Source organism: Raphanus sativus, chromosome 2 (genome assembly GCF_000801105.2).
Source record: "Raphanus sativus cultivar WK10039 chromosome 2, ASM80110v3, whole genome shotgun sequence".
Classification (NCBI taxonomy): domain Eukaryota; kingdom Viridiplantae; phylum Streptophyta; class Magnoliopsida; order Brassicales; family Brassicaceae; genus Raphanus; species Raphanus sativus.
The window spans coordinates 25258048-25271101 of NC_079512.1; the positions used below are offsets into that span (position 1 = coordinate 25258048).

Consider the following 13054-nt stretch of genomic DNA (forward strand, 5'->3'; position numbering starts at 1 on the left):
GCTTTAAAAGCTGAATCCAGATTTTATAAGTAAAACAAAAAGTACAAAAATTTATTTAACATGACGATATAAAAAACTATTTGATTTTTAGGATATATAATTTATAGATTACTCATTTATTATATTTTTTGTTTATGTGATACTAGCCTACTACATATGTATATATCCATAACTAAACCAAACGAGGACGGCCTAGTGGTTTGGAGGGAATTTCGGTCTTAATACGGATTCGGATTCGTTAGCCACTGAGAAATTAACATTTTGACATCAGTGGGGATCCGAATACCTCTGTATAATCTAAAAAATATATCCATAACTGTTAATGATTTTACAGTCATTTCTTGCTCGTAGAAGTAGGGATTTTGAAATGTGCACTTAGTCTCGCAAAGTAAATCATACTTTAATAAATGGGAAAAATATCCTAGACTGAAGCCAAAATAATGATGTTACCTAATAATTCAAGGGAATAATTTTATAGGCAACCCTTTTGTTTTCCAAAAAAGGTTGTGTCAATTACGGAGTCGCGTGTGCAAATTGCCTCAGAACTATCCTCATACAAAATCCAAAATATTAATGAAACTCGGTAATAAAAGCTCTTCAGAGGAAAAGAACAAGTTCTCCAGATAATTATTTAAAAACCAAAAAATATTCTACAGCCAAGATTTAAAGAAGAAATGCCTCGATAGCTCGAACTATTATTGTCTCTAAGTGAGACAAAACTTCACAATGAAATAAATATATACACATCAACGCACATATGTATTCAAATGATTTGATAGAGATATTGAAAACGGAGACACATATATGATACACATAAAAAACATTTTACTACATAGAAAATAAAATACAAAAAGATCTGTATCTATAGTATCCATACCATACCATATATCGCTCTCTTACCTCTCTCTCGCCCACACTCTCATTCAAGAATAAAAACAAAAAAATGTTATTAAGTCATGGACTAGTGCAGGCAATCGAGTTTTCGGGTCGGTTCAGTTTATTCGGTTTTCGGGTTATTCCGGTTGGGATGTTTAAGAATCGTTTAGAAACCGGACATTTTTCGGCTTGGTTTGGTTCAGATAATGTCAGGTCAATAATTTAGGTTTGGTTTGGGTTTAAAGCAAAAAGAAAACCAGATTTTTTTTGAAAATCCGAGTTAAACCCAAAAACACCAAAACAATATTCTAGTAATTCATGTAGTTCGTTTTTTTGAATTTTTTTTTATTTCTAAATTATATTTTATATATATTAAAATTAAAAATAGTTAATATTTTTAATATATTCAATATATTTGGTTACCCATTCGATTTTCGGTTGCGTTCCGGTTAAGTTTCGATTTTTCGGATTTAGAAATATAGAAACCGTTCGGATTTTTGTAATTTTTGGTCCGATTTTGGTCTCGGGTTTTCGGATAATATGTCCACGACTACATGGGACAATATCGTCTCTGTAGCTTACATTCGACCCTTTTCGAGGACTACACGATCTGTCTCTCTCTCTCTAATTCAATCTCTCTCTCTAAAAAAAAGCTTCAATCTTTTCTCTCTTTATTTGAAATTAAAAGGTTGAACCTCTACCTTTTTTCTTCTCTTTCAGCTGAATCTAAAATGGACGATCATCATCCTCAGTACGGTGTACCTGAGCTCCGGCAGCTCATGCAAGGCGGAGGGAGGACGACTACGACGGAATCACCGTCGACATCTTCTCATTTTCCCTCTGACTTCTTTGGCTTCAACCTAGCTCCGGCTGCGCCGCAACACCACCGACTACATCAGTTCACTACAGATCAGGAGATGGCCATCTTACCACGTGGCATACATGGACTCGGTGGGGGTTCTTCGACGGCTGGAAATAACAGTAACTTAAACGCGAACAGCAGCGGTGGAGCAGTTGGGTTTAGCGGGTTTCTCGAAGGAGGAGGTTTCGGCGGCGGCGGGAGAGGAGATGCCGGAGGAACGGGGAGATGGCCGAGACAAGAAACCCTAACTCTGCTGGAGATTAGATCTCGTCTTGATCATAAATTCAAAGAAGCTAATCAAAAGGGACCTCTATGGGATGAAGTTTCTAGGTTCGATTCACTTAACCCTAATCTCTCTCTCTTCTTATTTTCCGTTATTTTTTTTTAATAAAAACATATTAAAAACCTTTTTCACATGTCTCAAACCGATTCATACCATAAGTCTTTTGATTCATCGACACTGTCTCCTACTCAAAAAGAAATTAGTCAATTAGAGGAGAAAAATAATTAATTTCCAATTGAAGTAAACATTCTTTTATAAGCACTAAACAGGTGCATTTTCAGAAAATATTTAAAAAAATTAAGCATTTTGTTTTCTGGGTTTTCTTTCAGATTTGAAAAGATTTGACCTTTCATACGCTTTCTTCCTAAAAATTAGACCTTTCAAGTGAAAATCCCGAAGACAATCTAAACCTTTTTCTGCATTAATGACTAGAAAGAATGTGATCTCAACACTTCCCTTGGGCTCCTCAATTTCAACATACTTTTTTCAGCTGATCAATATAGGGAGACATATAAATATAACATTCCCACGTGTATTTATAAATATACACACACACATTGATGTGTATCTGCAGAGTGGTCAGTTAAAAACAATTACTCTAGGAGTCGTTTTGGTTTGGTCAAGAGAATGACCAGACCTTGGCAGTTTCAGTTAAGACATTAGCAGGTCCTTAAAACCCCAAAAGGGTAAAACATAGAAAATAGTAAATAAAGAGTTCTATTACCATCTTTGACTTTGATTTTAGTTTTCTCCCTTTTTACTGATAACTTCTGATTCATCTTTCTTAGCTTCTGGAGATATGTACTCTATTCTTTTGTGTAACTATGCATAGAAACATGTTCTTCTGTTAAACTATTAGTCCACTAGTAAGTCTCCAAAGCAATCTTGGTTATGTTTAGAAAAAACAAAATTTTAAGTCATTATCTAAACTTAAGCAAATACACCATACAATGTTATTGTGTTTACATTTATGCATGAAAACAATGAATATATGAATATCTTATGAACAGTCAATGAAACCTAGTTTCAAGATAAGGGTACTACTTCAAATTTCTACCGAAACATGAACTATTGTACATGTAGTCTTATTTCGCTTTAACATTTAGGATTATGTCTGAGGAACATGGATACCAAAGGAGTGGGAAGAAATGCAGAGAGAAGTTTGAGAATCTTTACAAATACTATAAGAAGACTAAAGAAGGCAAAGCCGGAAGACAAGATGGTAAACACTATAGATTTTTCCGGCAGCTAGAAGCGCTCTACGGTGATTCCAACAACTTGGTTCCTTGTCCCAGTCATAACACACAGTTCATGAGCAATGCTCTTCTTGGCTTCCACACTCAAAACGTCATGAACGTTACTACAACAACGTCTAACATTCATAACGTTGATAGCGTGCATGGTTTTCATCGTCAAAGCCTAAGCCTTTCTAACAACTACAACTCCTCCGAGCTGGAGCTGATGACTTCGTCTTCTGAGGGGAATGATTCTAGTAGCAGAAGGAAAAAGAGGAGTTGGAAAAATAAGATAAAGGAGTTCATTGATATGAACATGAAAAGGTTGATAGAAAGGCAAGATGTTTGGCTTGAGAAGTTGACAAAGGTTATTGAAGACAAAGAGGAACAAAGAATGATGAAAGAAGAGGAATGGAGAAAGAGTGAAGCCGCTAGGATCGATAAAGAGCATTTGTTTTGGTCTCAAGAGAGGGAGAGGATGGAAGCTAGGGATGTGGCGGTGATTGAGGCTTTGCAGTTTTTGACCGGAAAGACGTTGGTAAAGCCGTTATGTTCATCCCCGGAGGAGAGGATTAATGGTACTAATGAGATCCAAAACAAGAGTGAGGATCAGAATGAGAATGAAAGCGACCAAACAATGACTAACAATGTTTCTGTTGAACGAAGTGGTAGCTGCTGGAATGAGCAAGAGATCATAAAGCTTATGGAGATAAGAACTAGTATGGAGTCAGCGTTTCAAGAGATATTGGGAGGATGCTCGGATGCTTTTTTATGGGAGGAAGTCTCAGAGAAAATGTCTCAGTTAGGGTTTGATCAGAAAAGTGCCTTGTTATGCAAGGAAAAGTGGGAGTGGATAAGCAATGGAAAGAAGAAAATCACCAAGAAAAGGAAGGAGAAATCGTCGAGCTGCGGCGTTTACTATCCAAAAACAGAAGAAAATACGATCTATAACAATCAAGCAAGTGGATATAATGCTAATGATCAGCATCATCAGATGAATGAAAGAGCCAATGTGGGTTCTTCAACATCAACTGCAAACGCAGCCGCTGGAAATCCGAGTGGCGCAATGGCCGCTAGTACAAACTGCTTCCCGTTCTTCATGGGAGATGGAGACCAGAATCTGTGGGAGAGTTATGGTTTAAGGCTAAATAAAGGAGAGAATCATCAGTGAGTAATTACTTTCCAACGATGAAGGTAATCATGAGGTTAACTAATTAATTTGAGTTAGTTATGAGATATAAACCTTGACTTAACTTATTATATATATGTCACACGATGCTTAGAAAGGAGGGATAGATTTGGTTGGGGCATATCGAATGTTATATCAGCATATAATATATATGATGAAACTCAAATTAAAGTAGACTATAATCAACCAATGCTTATTATGTTTTCATGTAGTAATTTTGTAAGACATCTTTATCTATTTTCCTTTGATTCTAGTAGCATACAGATCCATATATATACCTGATATATGCTAATACAAAGATCGCATCTCATAAAAAAGAACTTCAAAAAGATAAATTTATCTTTCATATTTTCTTTTGGTCAACATTTATCTTTTATATATAAAGGCATATATACACGCAAAAGCAGACAAGACATATCATAGGAATAGGTACCTAGAAAAAACAAATCATGCATGTCGTCAAAACTACTCGACATTTAAGCGTAATTCTTCCTGACCATTAAAATTATATTCCATAATAAGTATCCATATTCTTATACTCGTGCTGTGTCTGAGCCTTTGTTTGTACAGAGCGCCCAAGAATAAATGAAGGGTTATATATAGTGTTGAAATGGTGCTCTGGAATTTGAGAAAGGGACGACAAAACATGATCTAAAGCTTTTTGTATTTAGTCACTGAGAACATTTGAAGTTGGAAACTTGTCTTAAATAGTTCGTAATACATATATCAACAAAATATCTCCCACAAACTAAAACAAATTTCCGGGGGACTGAATTAACAAATATTTTGATGAGTTATATCTTATATGAAGGAATTGTTAGAGCCAACATCAATGATTTTCTATGGAAGAATACAGTCGAGAACCCATTTTCAAAAAAAAAGAATACAGTCGAGAACAATAACATATATACGAACCAAACGGTTCTTGTCCACTGGTTTCACAATATCACATGTTAATGTCGATCGAGAGTAGTTGAGACCGACAATAATTTGCTACAGTGTATTTCGATAGAAACATATATTTTTTTTTAAACAAAACTTAATACTAGGGTAAGGATTTGTGATGCCTGTTTTCATTTCGCTTGGTTATGGTATCTTCAAGACTAGCTACGACATTATTTAAAGAAAAATCTAAATCAAACTTGTGTTTGGTAATTCGGGTATTTATTGTTTTGTAAATCGTGGTTGAACTGTGGTCCAGAGGATTAAACCTAATTAATATGTGTACATAAATGGAGATACAAGAAAAGATAGAGATACAAAATTGGGTGATCCTAGAGAGAGAGATAAGAGTCACGAAGATAGAGACAGAGAGGAAGAGTAGTGAAGTAAGCTCTGGTCGATTCAGTGTGTTGATGGTCAGAGAGAAAGTAACCATTTGCATTTATCTCACTCTTCTCGTTTTGTCCCTATTCCTTATAGAGACAGTGAGACACGAGCACGAGTCAATACAATCTTTTCGTACGTACACATTATTGATAACGTTGATTAATTCTGAATTGTCTCGATTCTCATTTAAGTGCTTGTTCATCAAATTGGGTTCCACACACAAGACCAGTCTTTGAGTTTGATGTTTCTTCTTGTCAAACTTAAATGATTTTGATATAGATGATATTTTAATTCATTAATGCTGCAGGTGTTATATATCTTGTTGAAATTTAGAGAACACGTCACGAAATAATTTCCAGAAGTACGTTGTTTTTTTTTTTTTTTTTTTTTTTGGATAAAATGTGAATTTATTACCAAAAAGGAACAGTTTAGAAAACATCAGCTCGACAAAGCTATACAGTTTCAAAGGGCCCAAAAAAAGAAGAGGAAAAAGCCATAAGAAACTAAGAAGAAAGCTTGATTATCAGAGTCAGTCACTCATAAGTGAACCAGAGAGCTAGAAGATCCCTGAATCTGTTGCGATGAATACGGGCCAGAATAGCATCCTTTACACATCTGTCCAGTTGCTTGAACAGAACAGTAGCAGGAAGAGGAGAACCGCCATGCAGTCGAGAGTTCCTTTCACGCCAAAGAAGGTATATGGTTGCTTGAGATACCAGATATCGGAGCAGAGAGCCAGTAGAGGAGCCACTACTGCTGATCCAGCGCATAAAAGGATCCCAATGTCCTGTGAACAGACTAGCATCTAAACGTTTGACAACGCCACTCCACACTTCTTTGCTGTAGTCACATGAGAGGAGAAGATGATCTCTAGTTTCAGGGTGCTGAGAACAGAGACCGCACTTATTGACCACTTCCAATCCCCAGCGAGCAAGCCTATCGTTGACCGGAAGCCTGTCCAATAGAGCAACCCAAAAATGAAATGCATGCTTAGGTATGCAACCCTTAAACCAAACCACTGCTGACCAAGCAGGTTTAGGAGAGCGAGGTCGGAGGTGATCCCATGTCAAAGAGGCAGAGAAGCTAGTTAGAGTGGACCCAGGGATGACCCATTCAAAGCGATCTGGAGGTTCATTCTGACTGGGCACCGGAGTATGGAGGAGACATGCCCGAATAGCAGCCAGACTCTGGGTACGGGTTCGGAGCGGAGGGAGGCGCCACCCTCGAGAGTCACAGCCGTCCGCAACTCGACTGTCAATAGGAATACCCATCAGTTGAGGCCCATCAGGACCTACCAGATCAATCAAAGGACCCAACTCTAACCAGTGATCAAACCAGAAGCTGGAGTTCTGACCATTTAGCACTTCACAGCGGACAAATCTTTTAGCCAAGGGTCTAAGCGAAAGCATTGAGTTCCAAATCCAGGAGGAAGTGGGTCTCACAGGTACATTCCAAAAACTAACTTGCCTTAGATAGTGGTTCCGCATCCATGCTACCCACAGAGAGTCGGAGGCTGAGAAGAGTAGCCAGATCAGTTTTAGATTAAGGGACTTGTTCCACAAACTGAAATTACGCAGGCCAAGGCCCCCCTCCTCCTTTGGCAAGCAGATCTGATGCCAGGCTACTTTAACTCCATGCTTCTTCGAGATGTCTCCAGCCCACAGAAAGTGATTGCACATCGACTCAATGATCTTAAGGCATGACTTGGGAAGCAAAAAAGCTGATATCCAGAAGTTGACAGTACTATAAATCACTGAAGAAACCAATTGAAGTCTCCCAGCAAAAGATAGAACCTTAGTCGTCCAGTGATTGAACCTCTTGGAGATGGAATCAAACAAAGGAGTGTACTCCGATTTCCTCAATTTACGGTGAGTAAGAGGAAGCCCCAGATATCGGAAAGGGAACGTACCCGCAGTGAAGCCAAAGGTCGCAAAGGCGGCTGTCTGATCCTTGTTCAAACCCGCAGTATACAGAGCTGACTTCTCCCTATTCATCTCAAGACCAGATAAGCGATGGAACACTTCGAGCGTGGAGGTGAGATGTTCCAGAGACGATAGGGACCCGTCGAAGAAGACCATAACATCGTCAGCAAAGGCTAAGTGAGAGATCATGGGGTTCTGCGCTTTAGGATGATATTTTATACTGCCACTATCAAAACCCGCCTGCAACAGTCTCGCAAATACTTCCATGGCTATGACAAATAAGTACGGAGATATTGGGTCACCTTGTCTAACCCCCTGCTTCCCAGCAAAATATCCACAGAGATCTCCATTTACATTAATGGAAAAGCTGGGGGTAGTGATGCATTGTGTGATCCAATTAACAAACACCTCAGGGAAGTGCGCAGCTCTGAGCACCTGCAAAATGAAGTCCCATTTAATCGAGTCGAAAGCTTTGCGCAGATCTACTTTGAGCACCCCACGCGGAGAAACATTCGCTTGATTAAAGTTCTGGACCAATTCAGTGGCAAGCAAGACATTTTCAATCAGAAGCCTTCCTTTGACAAAAGCAGATTGAGAAGGAGAGATGATTTCAGGAAGAACAGTCTCAAGTCTCTTGGCAATGATCTTTGCAATAACCTTGTATAAGACATTGCAAAGAGAGATTGGCCTGAATTCAGTGATCTTGCTAGCGTTGGTGATCTTCGGGATCAGGGTAATCGCAGTGCAGTTCCATTGCTTAAGAATTTGCCCAGAAGAGAAGAATTCTTTGATGGCTCCAGTAACCTCTGGACCTATCACTGACCATGTAGCTCTTAGGAACTCTGCATTGTAGCCGTCTGGACCCGGAGATTTGTTTCCTGGGAGAGAGAAGACAGTTCGCCTGATTTCATCATCAGTGACCTGAGCAGAGAGCATATCGTGCATCTCGGTAGGACACTGAAAGCTAGTCAGGGAGTCAATGAGATTGCGGTCCTGAGGCGATAGCGGTTCTGCTTCCCTACCCAGAAGACCCTGGAAGAACTGAACACAGTGTGCAGCAACGTCCTCCTGACTCTCTATACGCCTCCCATCATTGTCCATCAGATAATGAATCTGGTTCATGGAGGTTCTTGAGGCAACTGTACGGTGGTAGAAGGCAGTATTGCTGTCGCTTTTGCCTGACCACTGTACTCGAGATCGTTGCTCGAAGAATTTCTCCTCAGCAACTGCTAGTTCCATCCAATTCCGGTGTGCTATTTTTTCCAAATCAGCAAGTTCTGGTGAAGGGGCCGAAAGGAAGTCTTCTTGGCGCTTGGACAAGGTAGAGGCTGCTTCAGACACTCGTTTCTCAATATCAGAGTAATTTTCTCTGTTTAGAGTTCGGAGCGGGCCCTTTAGCATTTTCAGCTTCTTACTCACCACAAACATTCTGGTACCCTGAGTATGAAACCCCCTCCAGGCCTCAGAGACGACAGGCAGGAAGCTTCGATTGTCAATGAGGAAGTTTGAGAATCTGAAAGGCCGTTTCTTCTTCTGAATTGGCACTCCAAAATGAACACAGCTCGAGCAGTGGTCAGAAAACTCTAGGTCCAGGAACTCTCCATAGGAGAGAGGGAACTTTTGGAGCCAGTTGTCGTTGACAAGAACTCGGTCAATCTTCTTTGCTATGGGATTCAGATCCTGTTTGTTCCACCAGGTGAAATGATGCCCACGGTAAGAAAGATCTGACAGATGAGCTGACATAAGACATCCCCTGAATTCCTCCATGCCACCAGGAATTCTGGAACTACCCGTCGACGAGTCCTCAGGGTTCAGTGTCTGGTTGAAATCTCCTAACACCATCCAGGGCTTGTCAATCGTAATGGAATTGGCTGCAAGAGTACCAATATCGTTCCAAAGCTCCCTTCTACCATTACGGCAGTTAAGTGCATAAACAAAAGATACCACAATCTCATCTTCCAACTGAGGTGATTTAACCAGGCAGGAAATCATTTGCGCTGACTTGTGAAGAACAGACACAACAACCGACGGATCCCACACAACCCATATTCTGCCAAGTTCCGCATGCTCTTAGTTTGCAACAGCATTCCAACCCGGGAAAGTCGACTGAATGAATTTCTGACTTCTGAAAGCTTTCACTCTTGTCTCAATCAAGCTACCAAAAAGAATATTATTATGACGAAACCATTTCCTAAAACTTCTTCGCCGAACTGATTTATTAAAACCTCTGATGTTCCAGCAGAAGGTGTCTATCATTAAAAAGATTATTGAGGATTGGAGCGTTTGCCCCGGGAAGAGTTTGCCTTACCGGCACTAGCTTTCTTCTGATTACTGCGCAGCAACTTCTGTTTCTTTTTGGAGTAGACTGTGGTGTATTCCTTCTCCTCCTCCTCCTTAGAGGTAGCAGAGTCCTCCTCGGAGTAATATTCAGAAGTTTCTGCCTCTGTTGAAGATGAGTCTTCTGAAGAAGAGGACGAGGACCTCGTGGGAGATGCTCTCACAGGCAAAGAACTTTTCGCTTTAGGTGGAGGTGACTTAGAAGGAGACGCGCTTCGTGGGGAAGTATTGCCCTTGTCTTGCTCTTTCTCTTTCCCTACAGGAGGAGAGCCTGAACCCAGAGAATCCAGACCAATATCGACTTCCAGAGCTCCTGGTAGACTGGGGAGCTTCCGTGAGGAAGACTTCTTCCTTTTCTGCTTCTTTTTCTTTTTTGCCGCATCAGCCTCAGCCTCCTTGGGAGGGGCCTTAGATCTAGGACAGTCATCTGCATGATGCGCAGTGGAGTTGCACTTAGAACACGTTATTGGCGCAGAAGGGCATCTCTTAATGGAATGTCCAACCTGGTTACAGTGTTCACATGTAGGGGGCAGCCATGGACTAGTCACCAGAACACGCTGGGTCTCACCAGACTGGAATCGAACATTTACTGCTTCTGGGAGAGGCTTTGTAGGGTCAATGATCGTATAGACCCTAGCCACCTCTAGATTTGACATGCTCGCCGTGTTTGGGTGGAGAACAATAGGGTGACCCACCAAACCCGCAATATGCTCCAGCCCTTCTTCAGAGTAGAAGTGGGGAGGAACATTGTGGAAATCAATCCAGACAGGAGCAGCCGTGAGTTCTGGGATCGCAGGGGTAAGGCCCGGCTCCCACTTTGCGACAAACATAGCTTGGTTCTCAATGTGCCACATTCCTTGCTCAAGAACCTTCTGGCGCGTAAGCGGACATGGGATTTTGATGAGAAAAGATTTCTCCTTTAGCTTGGATACCGTGATATTCCGAAGCTTATTGCTCCAGATGCTATTTGTTATAGCGTGGAGAGCTCCAGGAGTAGGAGCCTTCCCGTGGAACTGAGCAATGATAAAGCTTTCCCAGCGTCGCTGGTTCTTCTCAATCACTGAGTTTGGGATCTCAACACACAGTTCCCCAGATTCGAGCACAAAGGACTCTCCTTTCTTCTCCATTTTCTTAGAGGAGCAATGGACTCTGTTCATCCACGCATTTTGGACAGCCACTCCGTGACCTAGGGCAGGGGTAGCCGGGCTTCCACCAGAGCATACTCCGGTAGTAACGACAGGGGAGGCGGAGCCAGAAGCAGCAACGACAGCAGGGGAACCATGGGCTACTCCGGAAGCACCAGCTGGGGAGGCAGGGGAGGCAGGGTTGGACCTTGGACTAAGACCACCATCGCTTTGGAGAGGGGGAACTCCTCCGCCGCGAGAGAGGGGCCAGAATCAGACCCACCGGAAGGGACAGAGGTCTGTTCTTCAGGATCTGCAATGGATCTAGGAATCGATTGACCAGATCTGGAGAAGCTAGAGTCAGGCGGGACTTTTCGAGTGGTTGAAGGACCAGCGGGCTTAGATGGGAGGGTTTTGGGAGGAGGGGCGTGTTTGGGGGGAGGGGATTTGTGGAGAGGGGTTCGCTTTTTCTTGGCCATGGGTTACTCGCCGACGTCGGAGACCAGGGCCAACGCCGGTGTGAGGGAGGAAGAGATCGGGGGTTCACCCTAGAGAAAACCCAATTTTTCTTTTCTTCTTTCCTTTCTTAAAGTAAAGAATCTATAAGAAAATAATTGTTTTCAGAGTAGTAACATTACCCAGCATTAAACAATTAAAACTGTTTTCATTACAACCCTGTTAAACGTTCAGTCACCGCCATTGTCGCTCTATTCAGTCCAGTGTCCACTCTATGGCTAGCACATCATCACCTCATTATATGAATTTTTTCTTTTAACATTCCTGTCATCACACCTTCATTCTTTTTTTTCCTTTATAACCAGAAAGGAGAAAGGAAAAACAAAAGGTAAAAGGAGGTACCAAAAAATATTTAAGCTGGAGTGTAGAACAATGAGTAACAAACAATCTAAAGGTAAATAAAGCAAAAATAGAATAGCAAGAGGATAAAACCATAAATATAAGGTAGTCAACCAATAGTCAGATGGGCCTAACATTCCAGGGCCATTGTTAATTTGTAACTCATTAAAATATGGTCCTCCGATTCGTTATAATATGGCCTTTCTACACAGTTCTAAGTTCTAGATTTAGATTTAGGCATTTTATCCTGATCTAAAAAATTCAAACTGGAAACCGACCTGAAACCGAACTGAAAATTTATAAGTATATAGTTGGATCTAAAATTTCTGTACCCAAAAGAAGCTTAACAGAAAGAAATCGACTTGAATAGATCCAGACCAAAAAAAAATACAGATCCGAATAGATCTGATCCAATAAAAACTGATTTATATCCAACCTAAAAATATAAATATTTAAAAGTATGATTTCATGTGTTCTATTTTCTATATTTTAGTTTATGATTTAATTGAAATGTTTTTCGTTAGCAATGTTATTATTATTTGTATAACATTTTCAAGTAATGTAAACATTTAAATGTCAAATTTAAAATTTAAAAACGTTTAATTGCAATTAATACTTATTTATTTTGGTTATTTTGTAAAATTTGAGATAAATGTGAGGATTTAACTAAATTTTAATGGAATTAGAGTCTTTTGTGACGTAAATACCCAAACCAACCTGAATATGCTATAGACCCCAAAATTACATGTATTTTGACCTATAAGTGCAACAGATCTTATATGAATTAAAATCGCAGGATAAAACCACGATAAGCCGTCACGCGTCACTCGTGAATAAACCCGTACAAACTAATAATCTACAAAACACTCTATAAAAACTTACATAACGGCTTTGAAAATGAAAAGAAAAATGATTTGAATATAAAGAGGAGATAAAGAGTGGCTTTCATAACGGTTGTAGAACGTGTATATGTTGGCAGATATTTCGCGGAAATCACGGAAATGTGAATTACGAAAACTTATTCCCAAGTTTCTTTCTTTTC

General features: G+C 40.3%; 1 protein-coding gene across 2 annotated transcripts; it reads left to right on the forward strand.

The window, feature by feature from the left end:
* The first annotated feature begins 963 nt into the window (after window positions 1–963).
* On the forward strand, window positions 964–5437 carry LOC108816825 (trihelix transcription factor PTL-like). 2 transcript variants are annotated; one of them, XM_018589397.2, is made up of 3 exons: window positions 964–2068; window positions 3128–4450; window positions 5016–5437. In XM_018589397.2, exons 1-2 carry the CDS (start codon window positions 1431–1433, stop codon window positions 4425–4427), a joined length of 1938 nt encoding a protein of 645 aa, XP_018444899.2. In that variant the 5' UTR covers window positions 964–1430; the 3' UTR covers window positions 4428–4450; window positions 5016–5437. The 2 variants fall into 2 exon arrangements, with proteins under 2 accessions (XP_018444899.2, XP_018444892.2); XM_018589390.2 differs by lacking the exon at window positions 5016–5437 and having other exon boundaries at window positions 966–2068; window positions 3128–4722.
* The last annotated feature ends 7617 nt before the right edge of the window (window positions 5438–13054 follow it).

What these genes read in the sequence shown, in the direction of transcription:
- LOC108816825 (XM_018589397.2), top strand. Translation starts at nt 1,431, where the DNA reads ATGGGACAATATCGTCTCTGTAGCTTACATTCGACCCTTTTCGAGGAC. An exon ending in CTATGGGATGAAGTTTCTAG is followed by an intron (nt 2,069 to 3,127) that starts GTTCGATTCACT and finishes TTTAACATTTAG; the next exon opens with GATTATGTCTGAGGAACATG.